The 20,174-nt window shown below is 44.1% G+C and overlaps 1 protein-coding gene across 4 annotated transcripts in view; it reads left to right on the forward strand.

The window, feature by feature from the left end:
* The window catches only part of ANKRD12 (ankyrin repeat domain 12), an 86,013-nt gene that overhangs the window by 16,769 nt on the left and 49,070 nt on the right, over nt 1-20,174 (forward strand). For all 4 annotated transcript variants that reach the window (XM_070940628.1, XM_070940627.1, XM_070940629.1 and 1 more), the window contains exon 2: nt 18,187-18,323. In XM_070940628.1, coding sequence (XP_070796729.1) covers nt 18,237-18,323 — 87 coding nt within the window. In that variant the 5' untranslated portion in view covers nt 18,187-18,236. The remainder of the gene's footprint in view (nt 1-18,186; nt 18,324-20,174) is intronic.

The raw sequence follows: 20,174 nt of genomic DNA on the forward strand, positions 1-20,174 counted from the left end.
TGCAGGCGGTTCATCGTTCCTGACTCCTTCTTCCCGCCCTGGAGGACATTCAGCTCTGGTATGTCCCCAAGGTGACAGCCGTTCCCCTACTATGCGGAGAATGGACGTTGGTCTTACCTGATACGTCCGTTCTCGTTGTAGGGGAACGGCTGTCACGCCCTCCCTTCTGGTCCCATGGGGTGGGAGGTGTACTAACTCTTTCTCGTTCCAGGGAGACACGTCAGTCTACATCATCGCCCTCGCCGAAACACTGGATTGGAGGGCGGAGCTCAGCTAATTTGTAGACTCGGTCACATGATGCATGGCACTGTCGGACCCCAAGGTGACAGCCGTTCCCCTACAACGAGAACGGACGTATCAGGTAAGACCAACGTCCATTTTCTTGACTTCATAATGGGTTTCTCCTTGTACCACTATAGGAGGAGAAGGTGGTTGGGCTTGAGGTCTTAAATTGGACCCAAGTGAGGGTTTCAGCAAGCTACAATGAAAGACAGGATGTATTTTCCCTAGAATGCAAGGGAGGCTAAGCTGAACTGTCACTGGGTTAATTATTTTTACTATTGGGAAAGGACCTAGGAACTTGGATCCCAATTTCTTGCTAGTCAGCCTTAATCGTATGTATTCAGTGGATAGAAAAACCTTATCCCACACCCAGAAGGGGGGTTGGCGCGAACGGTGCTTGTCTATCTGTTTTTTATATTCCTCTGCGGCTTCTGACAGTGCTTTCTTCATATTTTCCTACCCCTTTTTAAATGACTCCATCCATTCTGTTACAGACATAGACGAAGGGGGCTCTCTGGGCAGCTCCGGCATGGGGATAAACTCCATGCTGCTGGTGACCTGGAAAGGACGCTCCAGTGTTACTGTGCACTGCATTGTTGTAAGTCACTTCTGCAAATGGTAATAGATCTGCCCAGTTCTCTTGTTGGTAATCCACATAGCAACATATATTGCTCCACCATTGTGTTCGTACGTTCCGTTGCTCCATTCGTGCTCGAATGAAAAGCCAAACTAAGCCCTTGTGTAGATCCAATGGACTTCAAGAATTCTCTCCAGAATTTTGCGGTTAACTAGACTCCTCAGTCTGAGATGATGCGGCGGGGTATTCCATGCAGGCGGTAGATGTGTTTGATGAAAAGTTTTGCAAGTTTCTTTGCGGACAGTAGACCGGAGCAAGCAGTGAAATGGGTTTGCTTTAAAAACAGATCAATAACTGTCCAAATTACTGTGCTCCCCCACTTTCTGGGAACTCAACTATAAAATCCATTGCAATTTCTTCCCATGGTCTGCTGGGGCTTGCCACTTGCTGAAGAAGTCCCGGCAGTTTTCCAGGTCTTGGCTTCATTGTTGCACATGTAGCACAGCTTCTTACATAGTCGTCTACCTCTGCTTTCATCCTTGGCCACCAGAATTGTCTCCTAGCGAGGTGTAGTATTTTTAGAAATCCAAAGTGGCTGGCCAGTTTGGAGTCGTGACTGCACTGGAGTACTTTGAGTTGCAGGCTTGCTGGGACATACAATTTGGATCCTTTCCATGCTAATCCCTCCCTCATGGTCAGGACATCTTTATTGTTGGTGAGCCAAGGATCTGTTGGTAGCGCTGCTTTCCATTTAGCTGTCAATCCATCCTGATCTGAGTCGGGTGATCCTCTTGCTTGTCTCCTGGTGGTGACTTGGGCGGCTGATTGTGAGGGGGGAATGATGGCGTGGACCACTTCCTCCCAGTGGCTGTCAAATTGAGGCTTCCTCGATAAGGCATCTGCTAACAGATTTTTTCCTACTAGTATGTATTTCATTCCAAATTTGAAGTGTCTGAAATATTGAGCCCAACGAACTTGTTTGGGAGACAGTTTCCTGGGGATCTTTAGGCCCTCAAGGTTTTTGTGATGTCCAGACCCCAAAAGGCACTATACTCCCCTCTAGGGAGTGCCTCCAAGACAGTAAAGCCCATCAAACTGCATAAGCCTCCTTTTTCCAGATGGCCCATCTTTTCCTGATAGGGGACCTGAGACTCCAGGCATGGGATTCACTCTGTCTTCTAGCTTTACAGACTGGTTTGTAACTCTGCTTACAACTGGGAGAGACACCCCCTCTGCTGCCTCTCCCAGTTTCAACTCATTCTCGAGCTTGTTCAGACTTGCTGAGAGTGTTCTTGTTGTGGCCCCGCCCTTTGAGCCTATCCCATCGGAGGAAGAAAGCTCCGAGCATGAGGAAGAGGAGTCAGCCAGGCCTCCCTCTCCAGGCCCCTTCCCTCTGGCACTGTCTCAGGTGCCGGCCGAGGGAGAGGAGATTAGCAGGGAGACAGGTGTCTCGGATGAGAGTGAAGGAGAGACATCATTCCTGGATGCACGCCTCTGAAGGCGTGATAAACGATTACAACAGCTCAGGAGGCGTGCTAGGGATTAGAACTGAGTCACTGGACCACACCCCAGAGACTATATAATAGAGGGTGGTGGCCAGTGATCCCTGTGACGAACAAAAATAAACCTTGGATAGTCACTAGAGCATCGTCCGAAACTGCTGAGAGGAATATTTATTTTTGTTGGACTCTTGTATGCTGAGTATATTATCTTTCTGTTTTCTGTGGAAATAAAAGCACTTGGCAGATGGTGTGTATATCGCTGCCAAGTTGGAGATAAAGACCTGGGTGTGTGCCAAGTGCTTCCTTAACCCTCGTCTGGCTGTGTTTGTGTGTGTGTGTGGACAGGGACAGATCAGTTCTCTGTTGAAATAGGCTAGAGCAGAGGTGGGTTTCAGAAGTTCTGACCAGTTCTGGAGAACCGGTAGCGGAAATTTTGAGTAGTTCAGAGAACGAATAGTAAAAATTCTGACTCGCACCGCTCCCATCTATTCTCTGCCTCCCAAGTCTCAGCTGATCGGGAGGAAATGGAGATTTTACAGTATCCTTCCCCTGAAGTGGGGTGGGAATGGAGATTTTATAGTATCCTTCCCCTGAAGTGGGGTGGGAATGGAGATTATATAGTATCCTTCCCCTGCCACGCCCACCAAGCCACGCCAATCAAACCATGTCATGCCCACCAAGCCACGTCCACAGAACCGGTAGTAAAAATTTTGAAACACACCACTGGGCTAGATGTGTTTTTCGGATAAGCCTTGCTGATTTTTCTAGCAGTGGAGGAGCCGTAGGCTCAAGCTTGCTGAGATTTCGCCGTGTCGCTGACCACCGCATAACAGCTGTTGAACACTTCAGCGGAGCAGACTACGGCCGCCATTAGGCGAGCAAAAATGGGCAGAAAAGCCCAGCGCCCGAAACCGCTGTGGATATCGTTAGCATGAGTTTGGCGTGCTGAGCGCTTGAGATGGTGTAGCGAGAGGTGGTAAGAGTCAGCAGGGGTGATCAATCCCAATTTCTCTCCCCTTTTGGAGCTGGGCTGGCGTCAGTGCAAGAGCATTACAGTCGAATTGGGCGCGAAGCGGCAGTCTTAGTGGTTGGCGGTTAATGGCGGTGGCGGCCATTTTATGCTCCCTGACAGGCAGTTTTTCTGGTGATTGACATGCAGCTTGTAAAAGGGCTTGGTTTCCAACCCTCAGCTAAAAACGCAGCCCTTGGAGGGCGCTGGGTCCGACCCTGCCATAGGCCTGCGAGGTGAACAACATTGCAACGGCCACAGGGGACTTGGTGCAGCAGGACTAGTCACTAATTGACAATGCGCGCCATTTTGTCCCAGAGCGTGAAGGGCTGGAGGCCTGATACCGCCTGTGATTTGGAAGAGCAGCTTCCCAGAAGACCTTGGGCTCGGGCCTGGCGTTGATTGGGGCTGCACCCGCTTGAAGCTGGATTGCAATAGCGGCAGCTGGCAGGCTACTACACAGATTACCAAGCAGCAGGAACTGCAGGTGCAGAGTGCATTCACAGCAGTTGCGCAAGGCCAGTCACCTATATTGAGCTTCCAGCAGGATTTCTGGTTGGGGTGCTACTTGAGCAGGCCCATTTCGTTATAACTTAATGGCTTAATGCTTTTTAAATGTTTTTAATATGTTTTGTTATTGTTTTTTTAACTTTGGGGCCAAATTTATATATTTCTTTTTAAACTGTTTTTTAATGTTTATATTCATGTTTTTTATTTTGGCTGTACACAGCCCTGAGTGCTTCGGGAGAAGGGCGGTCTATAAATTTAATAATAAATAAATAAACTATATCTATTGCATGGACTTGGACGCCTCGTTTGCTGACCCTATGGAGAGGGGTGAGGGCTTTCCCTCCCATGGGACAGCTAGGCGCAGTTCCAAGCGCTGTTCTCATAAGGCTAAGAGTGGGAATAAGGAGGCTGCGGCTAAGCTGAAGGCCAAGGCCATATCCATCAGGAGGCCTTTCAAAGCCCAGGAGAGGGCGGAACAGCGGTTACAAAAGGCACTAGAAAAACAAGTGGAGAAAGGGGTTAAGGCCACTGAGAAGCGGAGGCATCTTAGTCCCCATGAGGATTTCGGGGCTAGAGCCAGTACAGGCATTGCCCAGTTGATCGACCCAGTTGATTCGGATCTTGGGTTATTGGCAGAACCAGGCCCATCTATTAGCCTCAGGCCATCAGGGTCATTATTTCCACTGCCCCTAGGAGGAGAGTCGAGCAGGGGGCTGAGACCTTCACCTGTGGCCTCTCTCATCCAGACGGTGTCGGTGGAACGTCCGTCAAGGGGCGGTGAGATGGAGATGTCCTCTAAGGTCCAGAAATGGATCTCGGAGGCGATGCAGCACAGCTTTGAAGCCGGCAAGCACCACAATAGGCAAGCAAACATCAGTGAGGTCTGTGGGGCCCATTCAGGACAGATTCCATCAGTTTACCATCAGTTTACCAACCAAGGAGGGTCAGTGTCCCAGCTGAGTTCGGACTCAGCTTCTCAGACCGGAGATTCCTTGTCCATGGAGGTGTCCCTATTGCATCAGGTATTGTCGAACGAGGAGGCCTGATGCCGGAACAGCCCACCTTTAAGGGGCTGTTCAAGCCTCACTTGTTCAAGGCCCTGCTATTTAAGGCAAAGACCTTTACAAGGTTGGGAATGACCACTATGGGTCTGGAAGTAGCAGGAGCGGCACAGGATCCAGCGGAGTTGCTCTTTTCTGAGCCTGCTACTGAAGCAGAAGTTATTCCGGTACCCCAATTATTTTTAGATATGATCCACAAGCAGTGGTCATCACCAGGGGCATATCCTAGCATGACCTCATACGAGAGAAAATTTTATAACACGGCTCCTGATCTCATGGAGCTTTTATAGGTACTGGTGGTTGATTAGCCGGTGATTGATTTAGCATCCCCATCAACAGCGCTAGCGGAGGCTGAGGAGGTGTTGAAGCCAGAGATGCATAGGCTGGCGCTCCATAAAGCACACCAGGCGGCAGCCTGGTTGATCAAGGTGACAATGGCCGCCTTCTTAACAGTGCATCCTTGCTTTGGCTAAAACATATGCAAGAGAGGGTGCTGGTCACAGATATAAGGACACATCAAGATTTTAATAAAGTAGTGGCGGCCGCAGAATTTACGGCAGATGCTACTCTCATTTAAGCTAGGTTTGGACCCCAAGCCATTGCATCGGCTGTTACGGCCAGATGCCTGCTTTGGCTCAGGTTATGGCAGGCAGACTCCAGGCGAAAATGGAGACTCGTGTCTGCTCCATTCAAAGGGTCCAAGTTATTTGGCGAGTCCTTGGATCCAATATTGATAGAAGCTAGGGATAACAGGAAGATTTTGCCAACTTTATCACGGTGGCTTGATTGCCGGGCAGTTGCACCCTTTTGAAGACCTTATTTTTGTCTCTATGGGGGAGGTCGAATTTTGGCAGGTCTCGGAGGGGGTTCGCACAGGGACAGGGCTATCAGCCAGGACAGTATCAGTTCCCAGATAGGAACAGGTCGCATCCCCTGAATAAGCAGCCATTTCACTGGGGGGGGCAATCACTCCTTTTGCCGCCACCGCTGACTCAAAGGACAGGGCTTCCATTGGTGGCCGACTAAGTCTTTTTGCAGACTAATGGGAGCAGACCACCACAGATGCGTGGACACCATAACATCCAGTTTCTCCATGGAATTCCTCGTACCCCCCCCCAAGGTTTTTCATCCATTGCCCTACATCACGGGATGCAGCCAAAAGATGGCTCATGGATACAACCATCCAGATTTACTGGACATAAAGGCGGTGGAACCCGTTCCAATAGAACAGCGGGGGCACGGGTATTATTCCATGTTATTTATCATCCAAAAGACCTTGGGGGGGGGGGGAGTTTCTGACCGATTCTAAACCTCAAGGGCCTGAACAAATATCTGAGGTATCGGAGGTTCAAGATGCATTCTCTACAATCAATCTTGGACAATGTCCGGAAGGGAGACAACTTGACCTCCATCGACCTCATGGAAGTGTATTTACACATCCTGATTGCCCCACACTACAGGCAGTACCTGAGATTTTGCTACAAGATCAAACATCTCCAGTATTGAGCACTCCCGTTTGGTCTAGCATCAGCGCCCAGAGTGTTTACAAAGATCTTGGCAGCGCTGGGGGCTTCACTCAGGGCCAGACCTGTCCAGATACAAACCTACCTGGATGACATTCTAGTCCAATCGACATCACACGAACGAGTGGAAGTGGACTTAGGGGTCACAGTACGCTGACTGCAGGCCCATGGCTTCTCAATCAATGTGGGGAAAAGCCATCTCATGCCGACAAATCGCCTGTTACATCTGGGGACGATAATCGATACTGTAAGCTGTCAGGTTTTCCTGTCCCCAGAGGGACTGGAGAGCATCAGGAGCATGATAACCTTAATTCGCTCAACCAGAGTAGTGTCACTAGCCATACTGTCAACCATATTAGGCAAGATGATTTCTTGCATAAATGTAGTGCCTTGGGCAAGGCTCCACGCACAACCTCTGCAGTGGTTTCTCCTGCCATTTCAGAGGTCGGTCCGAGGCAATTCCCCGGCCAGAATCCGGGTCCCATTGGTGGTCTTGACATCCTTCTGCTGGTGGGCGTCCAGTCACATGGAAGGAGGGTGTTTTTTCAGGGACCAGAACTGTCTGTTGGTCACATCAGACGCCAGTCTGGACGGCTGGGGTGCCTATTGTCAAAATTTGGTGGCCCAAGGGACGTGGTCAAGGACAGAGTCACAACGGAGCATAAATTGGCTAGAACTGAGGGCAGCATGCTTGGCTCTCAGAGAATTCAAGGCCCGGATTGCAGCCCATCACATGCTCCTATTGACTGACAACATAGCCACCAAGGCTCACGTAAATCGACAAGGAAGTACACACTCCAGGTCACTGATGGAGGAGGCGAGGCTACTCTGTCGCTGGGCGGAGAAACACTTTGATATCCATCAAAGCGGAGCACATTTCTGGCTTGAACAATGTACAGGCAGATTGGCTGAGCAGGGCCACCATCGACCATTTGGAGTGGTGCCTGCTGCCGGAATTGTTCGAGATTGCAGTTTGATTCGGTCAGCCGATCATAGACCTTTTCGCATCACTGGTGAACAGTAACTGCCTTGCTTCTTCTCCAGATTCCCAGCACAGGGGGCGGAGGGAGTCAACACCTTTCGTTGTCCTTGGCCCCAGGGTCTTCTTTACGCATTTCCGCCTATGGTGCTGATACCACGGGTGATCACTCAATTTTTAAGAGATAAGGCAGAAGTGATTCTCATAGCCCCACGTTGGCCCAGATGTCCGTGATTCGCTGATCTGGTCAGCCTGTCGATTGCCACACCGTGGAGGATTCTGCCCAACAGGATCTCCCTCAACCAGGGTTCCATCTATCATCCAGATCCACAATGGTTTCATTTGACTGCGTGGCAGTTGAGAGGAGACTTCTGAAAAAGCGGAACTTCTCTGGCATTATTCGGACGATACAGGCTGCCAGGTGACCGCCCACAACATGAATTTATGATGCCACTTGGTGGGCCTTTTGTGTGTTGTGCACCAGATGGAACATTGAGGCCACCAGGGTCTCTGTTCTACAATTGTTAGACTTTCTTCAAACCAGTCTGGAGAAGGGGTTGGCCCCGTCGACTACATAGGCAGGTAGCGGCTCTGGCTTCAGTTTTGTCCTGCGGAGTGAGTGACTCGATAGCGCAGCACCCAGAGGTACAGAGGTTTCTAAGAGTGGTCACCAATTTAAGACCTGTGGTGGTTCATCGGTATCCTACTTGGGATCTCTCTAAAGTATTGCAGGTACTCAATAGAGCTCCTTTTGAACCACTTAGGACTGTCCACCTGACTTTTTTAACATATAAGGTGGTTTTTCTCGTGGCCATAACATCGGCCAGGAGAATATCGGAGCTGCCCGCACTCTCCGTGAGGAAGGAATTATGTGTTTTTCACATGGATCGAATTGACTTGCGGCTGGACCCTGCCTTTCTACCCAAAATCAACTCCTGGTTTCATCGGGCACAGGAGTTGGTTTTGCCGGATTTCTGCCCCAATCCATCTCATTCCAGAGAATGCATATCGCAAACTCTGGATGTGCGCAGGGCCTTGCGCATCTATATAAAGAGAACGCAGGCCTTCCGGAAAACGGAGGCACTTTTTGTGTCCTATTTACCAGCCACGATGGGGCAGAAGCTTTTGGCTTCCACAAGTTGCTCCGGGCGACGATTGCCAGAGCTTATGATATACAATCCTTGCCGAAACCTAGGGCAATTACTTCCCACTCCACCAGACGTGCGGCGACCACAGCAGCCTGAGTGAGATGGGCTTCGGTGGATCTGCCGGGTGGAGACCTGGACGACTCCGTCGCCATTTATATGCCATTACCTGCTGGACTCCTGCACCTCAGCGGAGGCCACATTTGGTAGGAAAGTCCTACAGCGGGTTCTAGAGACGCCCAACGACCAGGAACAGACAGGTACCCACCCGTGAGGATGACCTGCTTTGGTAAGTCCCATGCCTGGAGTCTCAAGTCCCCTATCAGGAAAATGGGTGTTGGTCCTACCTGACACACCCCTTTTCTGAAGGCGAGGAGAGACTCCAGCCCCACCCTAAGAGGGATATGGTCAGGGGAGCCTTGGGGTGTTGTTGCAGGTGCTGCATCCTGGAATATTGCGAGGATTTCGTGGAAACTGGGAGAGGCAGCAGAGGGGACGTCTCTTCAAGTTACAACCCAGCCTGTGTAGCTGGAAGACAGAGTGAATCCCATGCCTGGAGTCTCTCCTCCCCTCCAGAAAAGGGGTGTGTCAGGTAGGACCAACACGTGGTCTCTCTGTGTCATTGAGCTTTTGAACACATAGGTGCAGGGCAGTAATTGTCCTCTGTTGTTCCTTTGTAGAAGTACTGCAGCCACCGCCACATTGCTGACATTGCCTTGTATGATGAATTGCTGCTCTGGATCTGGGTGCTGCAGGATTGGTTCTTGGGAAACAGTCTTTTTAGGTTCTCAAAGGCTTTTGGCAATCCATTGTCCAAGCAATTGGTTGTGTCGGCTTTTGCTTCGTCAGCGGGGACCCTGTTTTCAAAAGTTCGGTTAGGGGTAACCGCAAAAGCTGGGATGAATTGCCTATAGAAGTTAGCGAACCCCAGGAAGCTCTGAAGTTCCCTGTGGGTGCATGGGGGTTGCCAATCAAGAACTGCTTTCACTTTCCCTGGGTCCATCTCTACGTCTCCGCTGGAAATTTGGTAGCCCACGTAGTCTAGGGAGGTTTTGTGAAACTCGCACTTTCACAGCTTCGCATAAAAATTGGTGGCAAGGATTTTTTTCAGCACTTGCCGGATAAGTTTCACGTGCTCCTCAAGGGTTTCACTGACTATGAAAATGTCATCTAAGTAAATGCGGATCTCCTTATACAGATGCTCAAGTAGCACTTCGTTAATGAATTGCATGAACATCGTGGGGGCGCCAGTCCAAATGGCATTACTTTAAATTGGAAATTGTCAAGCGGGCAGTTGAAAGCAGTCTTCACTCATCCCCCTCTCTGATCCTTATGCGGTATTAGGCTTCCCTTAACTTCAGTTTGGTAAATAACTTGCCCTTCGACAAGTTGTTAAGCATGTCTTTCATGAGGGGGAGGGGGGAGGTGTTTTCCACGCACATGGCATTGATTTCATGAAAATCAACGCAGAGCTTCACACACACCCCATCCTTTTTCTCTTTGAAGAGCACCAGGGCTGCCACTTTGGATTTCGCGGGCTGGATGAAACCTCACTCTAGATTGGCATCTATGTATTTCCTCAATTCCTCAATCTCTTTTGGAGTCATGGAGTACATTTTCGACTTGGTAATTTAGCCTCTGGCACAAACTATCACACAGGTTGGTCGAGCGGTGAAGGGGGAGGAAATTGCAGTCCTCTTCACTAAAAAAACCCCATAAGTCTTGATACTCCGTGGGCACTTGCTGGTTGCCAGGTAGGGCATCTCGGGCTCGGGCTGCAGGTTCCAGCGCGATAGTCTCCTTTGGGGTGGTGAATTCTGGGTATAGTCCTGCCTTACAGGTGGCAATGGCCCAATGCCAATGACTTGTTTTTGTTTTGTTTTTTTAAATTTGATTTATATGCCGCCCTTCTCCGGAGACTCAGGGCGGCTTACAATGCGTTAAGCAATAGCCTTCATTCTTTTGTATATTTTATACAAAGTCAGCTTATTGCCCCCACAAACTGGGTCCTAATTTCACCTACCTTAGAAAGGATGGAAGGCTGAGTCAACCTTGAGCCTTGGAGAGATTCGAACCAGCAGAAATTGCAGGCAGCTGTGTTAATAACAGGGTGCATTAAACCACTGTACCATCAAGGTTTCCTGTAGCTGCCATCCCAGGAGATGGTGGGGCCCCACTTATTGACCCATGCGAGTCCCAATATGACTGAGTCGGTCATCTTTGGGGCGACCATGAACTGGAGGAGTTCCTGATGACGCCCCATATCTAGTCTTACGAGCTCAGTGACCAACGTGGCAGGGGCCCCTCCAATTAGCATTCTCTCGACTTGCTCAAAGCTGATGGGGTGCACCAAGGGCCTTGTGCGTATGCCCAACTGTTCAACTATGGGGAGACTGATTAGGCATTGCATGCAACCAGTGTCTATGACGGCTTCTACTTCCCCGTCTCTGGGACTGCTAATGTAATTTTGAGGGCAAAGGGGCGGATGGCTCCACTTACCATTGGGTTGTTGCCACTACTTTTCCTTGGGGACATTGGAGGAGATCTGTTGGCCAGAGTTCCCTCTGCTTAAATGGGCAGGAGTGGGACTTCTGCAGCGTGTTTGACGTTCCGTCCTTTGTTCTGTGATTCCTGCGGGGTTTTCTTTGCTCCAGTTTGAGCAGGAGTTGGCTGGAGTTGAGGGCTGTTATCTACAGATCAAAGGGACCTACAGTTGACAAATAAGTCTTTTTGATGGGTAGGGTTTTACATCACTATACACTTTCAATTAGGTTTTGAATAGAGAGCCTTAATCAGGAGTATGCGTCTGGGTTCCATGTTTAATGTGGCTAATTTCTTCCAAATAATGTTTCTATTATGGAATTAAAAACCACATTTGAGATCTTTGAAGGAAGTAAACAGTTTGTCAGGGTTCCAAGTAACACCCCCAATGAAATCAAACTCCGAAGCTTGAAGTTCCTCAACACTAACTTTTATTAGAGATGTCATATTGGCACAGCTGGGAAAACCTGAATCTAAGAGTTTCTGGGTTTTCCATACCCAAAATTAAGTTCAACACCTTGCCCCTCACCTACATGTCCACCACACATCCAATCAGGTACCGTCCGGAACAGAAGATAGCTCCTCATCCTTCTCAACACAGCTGCAGGGCACAATGGCCTTGACTTTCTATAATTTTATTTTTCCTACATATCTTCTTCACTCTATACAATCCCCCCTCCCAATTTCCCACAGTAGAATTTATGGCAGGCCTGAAGCCTGAAGGCACAAAGGTAGAAAGATGGCTTCCAGGTCTGACAGAGTTTCTTGTTTTTAATTACTCATTTCGTTATGAGAAGGTATAAAACAAAACATTTGTCTATTACGGAGCGCTCTGATCTAAATTGCAGTTTGTTCTTCCAGTAAGGAGATTTCTTTTTTCCGTCATTAAGCCTACTGTTTTACTCAAAAAGTATTTTGCACTCATCTTAACCATGATTCTAAGAAGACTATAGGTCTATAATATTTTGGATCACCCTTGCCTCTTTTTTTATATATGGAGAACCCAGGCAGGATACAACCGGTATTATTTATATGGGAGAGCAGCTCAGCTAACAACGGGGCTCACCAATCAATATGTGTCCTAAAAAGCTTCAAGAGTAGAAAATCTTTAGGTGCCTTATTCAGTTTTACAGATTGAATAGTGGAATTTTTGATAGTGATGACACTGGAGATGGGTAGGGGAGGTTTTCAAATCCTAATGGGTAAATGATTTGCTTATGTAGAAGGCTCTGGTTAGAAATAGCAAATTGTGTTCGCTTTTTGATGGACAGATTCTAGGATAAGAGATTTTATAGAGTTATCAACCAGTTTGTATGTTATATGTCATTAAATGAGGAACAGCTCTCTCTAAAGTGGGGAATAATTTGCTCAATTTGTTTAATTCAAAAGTTACAGATTTTTATTTATAATTAACAGAACTTGTAGGCATGCATATTAGGAAATAAAAATGCAACTGGATTAATATATCAAAAGCATAGCAGATGAACTTATTTCTAATGGTCTATCTAAATTTTCTTTTGTTGGGTGTGGTTCCCATGGCAATGCCATTTGTAATGAACCTTTATTGTGGAAAGACAGGACAGAATTTGTTTTGTATAGAGTTTTGATTTGCAACTAGATGGATTACAGCCATTTGCTTTATTTTAAGGAAAAGAAAATGAATCTTAAATTACTCTGATTGTCCTTGAATTTGCATTTTCCCTAATCAAAAGAACCAATTATTATGAACTTGCTGCAAGACAAGGGAATAATAAAAAAGAACTCCATATGGCTTTATTATTGTGCAGGTAATCATGGAATTTTGTCATCTTTTAATAAAGGGGGCAAGTCAAATTATGTTGATTTGAATGAAAGGGATGGTTGAAGTGAACAGCAGTATAAACTTTGAAGAATAGAATCTTAACCTGAATATTACAGCTGGCAAAGAAAAAGAGCTGCTTCATGAAGCTTTGGCTGCTTTGTGGATTAGACCTATGATGATGCCTTTAGAGCGGTGCTCATCTCCATTTCTTAGCTGAGGGAGCCAATGTTGTCTGAATACCTTTCTGTGGTCATGTGGCCAGTATAACTAAAGTCAAAGGCGCAGAGAATACAATAATGAAAGTTAACTGGTTGTATCACTTGATTCACAGATATATTTGGGCCCATTGGCAGTCTGACATTTATGTCCTTTGGCAATGTATTAATATCAAGATGTTAACATGTACAAAATACAGTTGGTTTCCAATACTGCATTCAAAATGTATTGAATGTATCATTGTCATGCACTCATTCAGTTTCTAAACTTGAATAAATTCCATGAATGCATGATTGTGTGTTCCTTTAGATGAGGATATGTTTTTAAAATGTGCAACTTTGTTAGCTGTGCTAATTTTGCAGATATCCAAACAGAGAATTATGTTAGCAGATAGTAAATCATAATGCAGGTAATAGTATCCTAGATTTGCCACTCAAAGTGATCTTATTTTATTGTGATCAATAGATAATTTAAATACAGGTACTCCTTGACTTTCAACCACAATTGAGCCCAACATTTATGTTGCTAAGTGAAAAATTTGTTCAGTGAGTTTTGTCCATTTTATGACTTTTCTCGCCACATTTGTTCACTGCAGTTCTTAAATTAGTAATAGAGTTGTTAAGTGAATCTGGTTTCCCCATTGACTTTGTTTGTCGAAAGATCACAAAAGGGGATCACATGATTCCAGGACACTGCAACTGTCATAAATGTGAGTCAGTTGCCAAGCGTCTTAATTTTGATCACATGATCATGGGGATGCTGTGAAAAATAGTCATGTTACTTTTTTCAGTACTGTAGTAACTTCGAATGGTCATTAAATGAACTGTTGTAAGTCAAGGACTACCTGTACTCACAATTTAACTTCTATAAAAGAAGTAAATATTCTTCATGTATATTTAATAAATATTAGACAATATTGCTGTGTTATATGTATTTAGAAAAATATAAATTTAACATGAGAACTTTATTGCTCTATTACCATCTATTGCTTATATCTTATATGATATAGATCTTATATCATCAGGGCACTTGATCTGTACAAATGCTTGCTGCTACTTTAAGACAAATTTCATAAAGTCATACACTAATCACAACAATGTCCATTTTAAATAGTAACTCAAAATAGAGCAATTAATGTTACCCAAAGCAATAAGGAAAGTCCATCAAATAGGCTTTATTCTTTGACTTGCATATAGAGCCTCACTTGAGCACTATTTTCAATGTAGCAAAAATGATTTTATAAGATGCTCAGTATGGAAAAAATTCAGTCTTCAACATAAATTTGAATATTGTTTTTTCTCTACAATTTGGAAATCAAATTTTAATCCAAAATCAATTAGCTTCCTTTTCTCCTGTAGGTGGCAGCAAGATGTTAGCTTCTTTTGATTTCCAAAGTGGGGAACTACTTTATTCTATTTGTTCAATACGTAAAATCACTATTTTCTTTTTTCTTCCAGAGTAACCATAATGTTTATCTAGAACTGTGGAATTACCTATTACTTTTGAAGTGTCATCCAGAAAAGCCAAAATACTGTCAAATATATAAATAAAACTCATGGATTCTTTTTGAAAATAAATGTTCAGTCCTCTGTTGAGTAATGGAATCAAAAAAGGGCATTCTAAATTTGAAAATATTTTATCAATAGCATTTATTTTTAGAATTCTAATGATTGACATAAGTTGTCTTCCATTTTAATTTAGAGTTTATTAAGATGCCATAGATCGGGGTCTCCAACCTTGACTTTGCTGCCTGGAGAATTCTGGGAGTTAAAGTCCACAAGTCTTAAAGTTGCCATGGTTGGAGACCCTTGCTGCAGATCATCCTTGATTCAGTTGGTGAAAAATGAATAAAAATATGAAATAGTGAGCAAAAATGCTTTGGAGAGATTGATGATACTGAATTAGATATGATTGACCATATTGTAAGCAGAAATCCATTGTAAAATATGCAAGTAGTCCATGGTTTATATAAATTTATTCAGCAAGTGTTCAAAGTTAGGATAGCACTGAAAAAAAATAGTTATGACCAGTCTTTGCACATGATTATCTTAGCATCCCTGGGGTCAAATGATCAAAAATTGAGCAGTAGTGGATTCCACTTACCTTCGTACCAGTTTGGAACCAGGAGTGCGCTTACGCGCAGTGCTTGTGCGCATGCGCAGAGTGTCTGTAATGACGTCCGGGTGGGTGGGCGGAGCCTCCCACCTCCACCAGGGTGAACCAGTAGAAACCTGAACCAGGGCGAACCAGTAGAAACCCACCACTGATGTGGTGATCAGCCAGCATTTATGCCCCCTGCCCCATCACTCCAACTGAGCTTTGTCAACTTCTTTGCCTGCCTCCCTCCACTGGCCTCACTGATGCTGGCTAGCCTCAAGCTCTATGGTATGGGGGCTCTGTCAATTATGTATGCAGTGTCTCCACCACTTCCCCCTACAATCAATTTGCCACATGTGAATCTCTTGGTCAAGTAGTACCTTTGGCAAAGCAGCATTTACCTCCAAGTGCAGACGGGCTTCTTACCATTTAGTGAGTGTAGTGGCGAGAAGGAATTTTTAACCATTGATTAGAGAAATGGGAGACCATTCAACTGCTGCTACCAATGCTGGTGCAGCCCAAACACCAGCTCAACCATGGATTTGTGAGACTTGGCTGCTCCTACTTCAAACACTTAATGTGAAAGTTAGTGGTGCAGCTGTCAAGGCCCAGGCTCAGATTCTGAATTTGAGCCTAAAAAAGAAGCTCCAGCTGAATCTCTGGTATGTAAGCCTCAGAAGGAATCAAATGTGGCTGATCAAACATAAGCAACATGTGAGCAGCTGGAAGAGTCAGAGGAGAAGGACTATAAGCTTCCGAGCCCAAGCATGCAATGAGTAGAGAGGGAAGCAGAATAGAGAAAGTCTATTAGGCTTCTCTCCAAGCAAAGAAATAAACCTGACTGGTGACATCTGGTTACAGCCTGTATAAGAATCTGCTCTATCTATTCTTTTTGATGGAAACAATGTCTGATATATGGTTTATGGGTGATATTGATGTGTGGATTCTGCTTCTTGAACCATGGGCAGGAATACACGGAGCATGCAGAGACTTCCAGGCAAGACTGAGTTGGGCTGACACTGGTGAAGTGGGCATCCCTACCAGAGCACCCTACAAAGGCATACAGTGCCCCTGCATTGTAGGCTTGAGGCTGAGAAATAAATGGCAAACCCATTAAAAAGTCAAGGTGAAGAAGATTTTGAAGTCAGCTTGGGCAATGGTGGCAGAGGGTATCAGCAGAGAAATGCAGTAGCCTTTTCATTTTGCCATGCTATATGGGGCAACCAAAGGACAGAGATGCAAGGGATTGGCGGACGGGGGAAGTTGAAGCAAAGGCAGTTTTCAAGAAAGGTCCTTTCCTAATAACTGCAACCAGGAATGATGAGACAGCGGTTGCTGAGCAGCACAGTCATATGATATTTCATTTAATTAAATATTCACTGAGCAATGTAAATTCTGGTCCCAATTAAGGTTGTAACTCAAGGACTGCTATAAAGCAATTTGTAAATTGCTCCTGGTCTTGACAATGATATTGTCATTGGTATTATTATCAGCATTACCATGCCAAAGAGCAACAAATGGAGGGGGGGATTTTATTGGCATCACAACATGGAGTTGTGTACTAAGATTTTTTAAGTTTTTATATGTACTATAGCCTAACCTTCCCTGGCTTTTGAAAATAAAAATCTATATCAAATTGCATATCAATTTGATCATTGTTTATACAAGAATAAATATTAACATATAATTCAATCTTTAGCCATACAAAATATTAATTTAAAATTTTGTATCAGTCTGTGAATCCTTTAGCTCAGCCTTTTCTATGTATACACTGTGTTCCCAAATGTATGTAGTATTTTAACTCCCTTTAAATAAAATTTGGTATTTTATTTAATATGTACTTATATTTAAGCAGAGTATATTGTTCTAATATACTTTATTAAACTTCTACAAAAAGTAAAATATAAAAAAGCAAACAAAAATTATTAAAAAGGAAAAAGGGGAAGGGAAGATGCAAAGGAATAAAGAAAACCTAATAGAATTAAAGAAAGAAAAACTTAAAATTTCTCCAATATAGTTACAAATATAAAATATATAGAACATAGAATCATAAGGCTGGAAGGGATCCAGAGTTCTTCAAACCCCTGCTCAAGGCAGGAGACCTTATACCATTCTGATCAAATGGTTGTCCAGTTTATTTTTGAAAACCTCCAATGATGGAGCACTCGTAACTCTAGAAGGCAAGATATCCCATTGATTGTTCTCACTGTCAGAAAATTTCTCTTAACTTCTAGGTTAGATTTCTCTTTAACAAGCTTCCATCATTATTTCTTGTCCTGCCTTTTTGTGCTTTGGAGAATATCAATCCCCACTTCTCTGTGACAGCCCCTCAAGCAGGGGCGGGTTTCAAAACCTGTTGCTACCAGTTTGCTCGTGGGCGTGCATGCTGCTTCTGCACTTGTACAGAAGCGTCTGGATGGGTGGGCGGAGCCTCCCGTCGCTGCTGCTACGGTTCGCCCGATCCAGGGCGAACCGGTAGCAACCCACCACTGCCCTCAAGTACTGGAAGACAGTTATGTATCCCTGTAATCCTTCTCTTCAATAGGCTAGACATTCCTTCAACTGTTCATCATACGATTTAGACTCCATAGTAAGTGGTGCATGTGTGTATAATTTCTGATGCTACTTTAACACCAATGTTTTTTATTAAGCAACTGAAAACTATATGGACTGAGTCTAAGCTGATAGTCTGGGTTGCCAGAGAGAATGGCACTAATAGCTTCCACTATTTATTTTTCATTTCACTATGTCTATCAGATGAATAAAGATAACAGAACCATATATCTAGTATATTTATGTTTTTAAGAGCCTTGATATAATTTATGCAACTACATGTAAACAATTCTATAAAGACTGAAGTATATTTCTTATCTGTGTAGCTGAATAATTTCATATATCCAGGTGGTTATTTCTATTTCTTTTTCTTTTTTTTTTACTTGGCAGATACATAATGAGCATATTGATGCAAGATAAATTTAGTGAACAACTATAAAATGCCCAGGTTTGGGTCAACAAAGACAGTTCAAGTTCAGAATTCTGTCAGCGATAGCACCATGGTGGAGAAACCAACTGGAAGAAAGGTATAAAAAGAAACTTAAGATTACGTTTTAGTTAATGTATGGAAATAGAATCTTTGTGAGTTAAAAACAATTAGTTGAATAAATGGATTTTAATGGTACAAAAAAGAGTTGCTATAGTCACATGCTAAAAAACCCTCTACTCCTTTGATATGATATTGTTTATTGTATTTTTTTCTCTTTATAAAACATTTCAGTGTGTCATATAACTGGTGAAATTGCTTGAAGGTAACTCAAGTGTTTCATTTAAGATACTGAAGATGATATTTCATAGCATTAATTAAAACAGTAGTAATATGAGGTGAGATGGGAAATTATATTGTGGATACTATCACTTCCTGTTTATCTCAACAAACATGCAGTATGAAATATTGGAAGAAGTGAAAAATAATTAAACAGTTCAAAGTTTATCTTTCTCAGGAAAGACTGCTGGATTTTGTTGAAAGGAGGCATTGCTAATTAGTCATTTCCTGTTTATGGAGGGGAGGTCTTCGATATCTTTAATTTCTGGAATAGTCATTCAGGAACCTATCAAAAACAGTACCATAAAAAACAGATTAGGAAAACAAGTTAAAATAGGCAAGAAAATGGTAAGTGAGCACCTGTCCACCCTAGATGAGTTTAAATCGTCAGGACCAGATGGATTACATCCTATGATTCTGAAGGAACCAGCACATGTGATCTCAGAACCATTGAACTATATTTTTCAAAGATCCTGGAGCACCAGGGAACTACCAGGAGACTGGAAAAGAGTTGATGTAGTTCCCATTTTCAAAAAAAGGAGAAAAAAAAAGGTCCGGAAAACTACTGAGCTATCAGCCTGATTTCAATACCTGGGAAGATTCTGGAAAAGTTAATCAAGCAACAAATCAGCTAACACCTGGAGGCAAACAAAGTCTTAACCAAAAGCCAACGTGGGTTTGTCAAAACAGATCATGCCAGACAAATCTTATTGCATTCTTTGACAAAGTGATTCTTTGAAAAATTACCAGAGGAATGCTGTGGATATAATTTACTTGGACTTCAGTAAGGCATTTGATAAATTAGACCATAACCTACTATTTAATAAGATAGAAAAATGTGGGTTAGACAGCATCACCATCAGGATTCGTAACTGGCTGACCAACTGCACTCAACATATAGTCCTCAATGGAACTGCATCTACATAGAGGGAAGTATGCAGTGGGGTAGTCCAAGGCTCTGTTTTAGGCCCAGTACTCTTCGACATCATCAATGATTTGGGTGAGGGGATAGATGGGGAACTCATCAAATTTGCAGACAATACCAAGCTGGTAGGAATAGCCAACACTCCAGAAGATAGACTTAAGATACAGAAGGATCTTGACAAACTTGGATATTGGGTGTTATCTAACAAAATGAAATTCAATGATGAAAAAAGTAAGGTTCTACATTTAGGCAAGAAAAACCAAATGCACAGGTATAGTATAGTTGGTACCTGGCTCAATAGTAGTAATTGTGAGAGAGATCTTGGAGTCCTAGTGAATAAATCAGTTAAATATGAGCCAGAGTATGCTGCAACTGCTAAAGACGCCAACACAGTTTTAGGCTGTATTAACAGAGGAATAGAATCAAGATCACATAAAGTGTTAATAGCACTTCATAATGCCTAGGTAAGACTTTGGTAAGACTTGGAGTACTGCATCCAATTTATGTCACCATGGTGTAAAAAAGATGTTGAGACTGTAGCAACAAAGATGATTAGGGGACTGGAGGCTAAAATATATAATGAACAGTTGCTGGAATTGGGTGTGTCTAGTTTAATGAAAAAAAGGACTAAGGGTGACATGATGTGGCCTGGAAAGCCTGCACCAACCTAGAAGCTAAAACGGGAGA

This window comes from Pituophis catenifer, unplaced genomic scaffold (genome assembly GCF_029215685.1).
Source record: "Pituophis catenifer annectens isolate HBS135680 unplaced genomic scaffold, rPitCat1.0.hap2 SCAF_3, whole genome shotgun sequence".
Taxonomy (NCBI): domain Eukaryota; kingdom Metazoa; phylum Chordata; class Lepidosauria; order Squamata; family Colubridae; genus Pituophis; species Pituophis catenifer.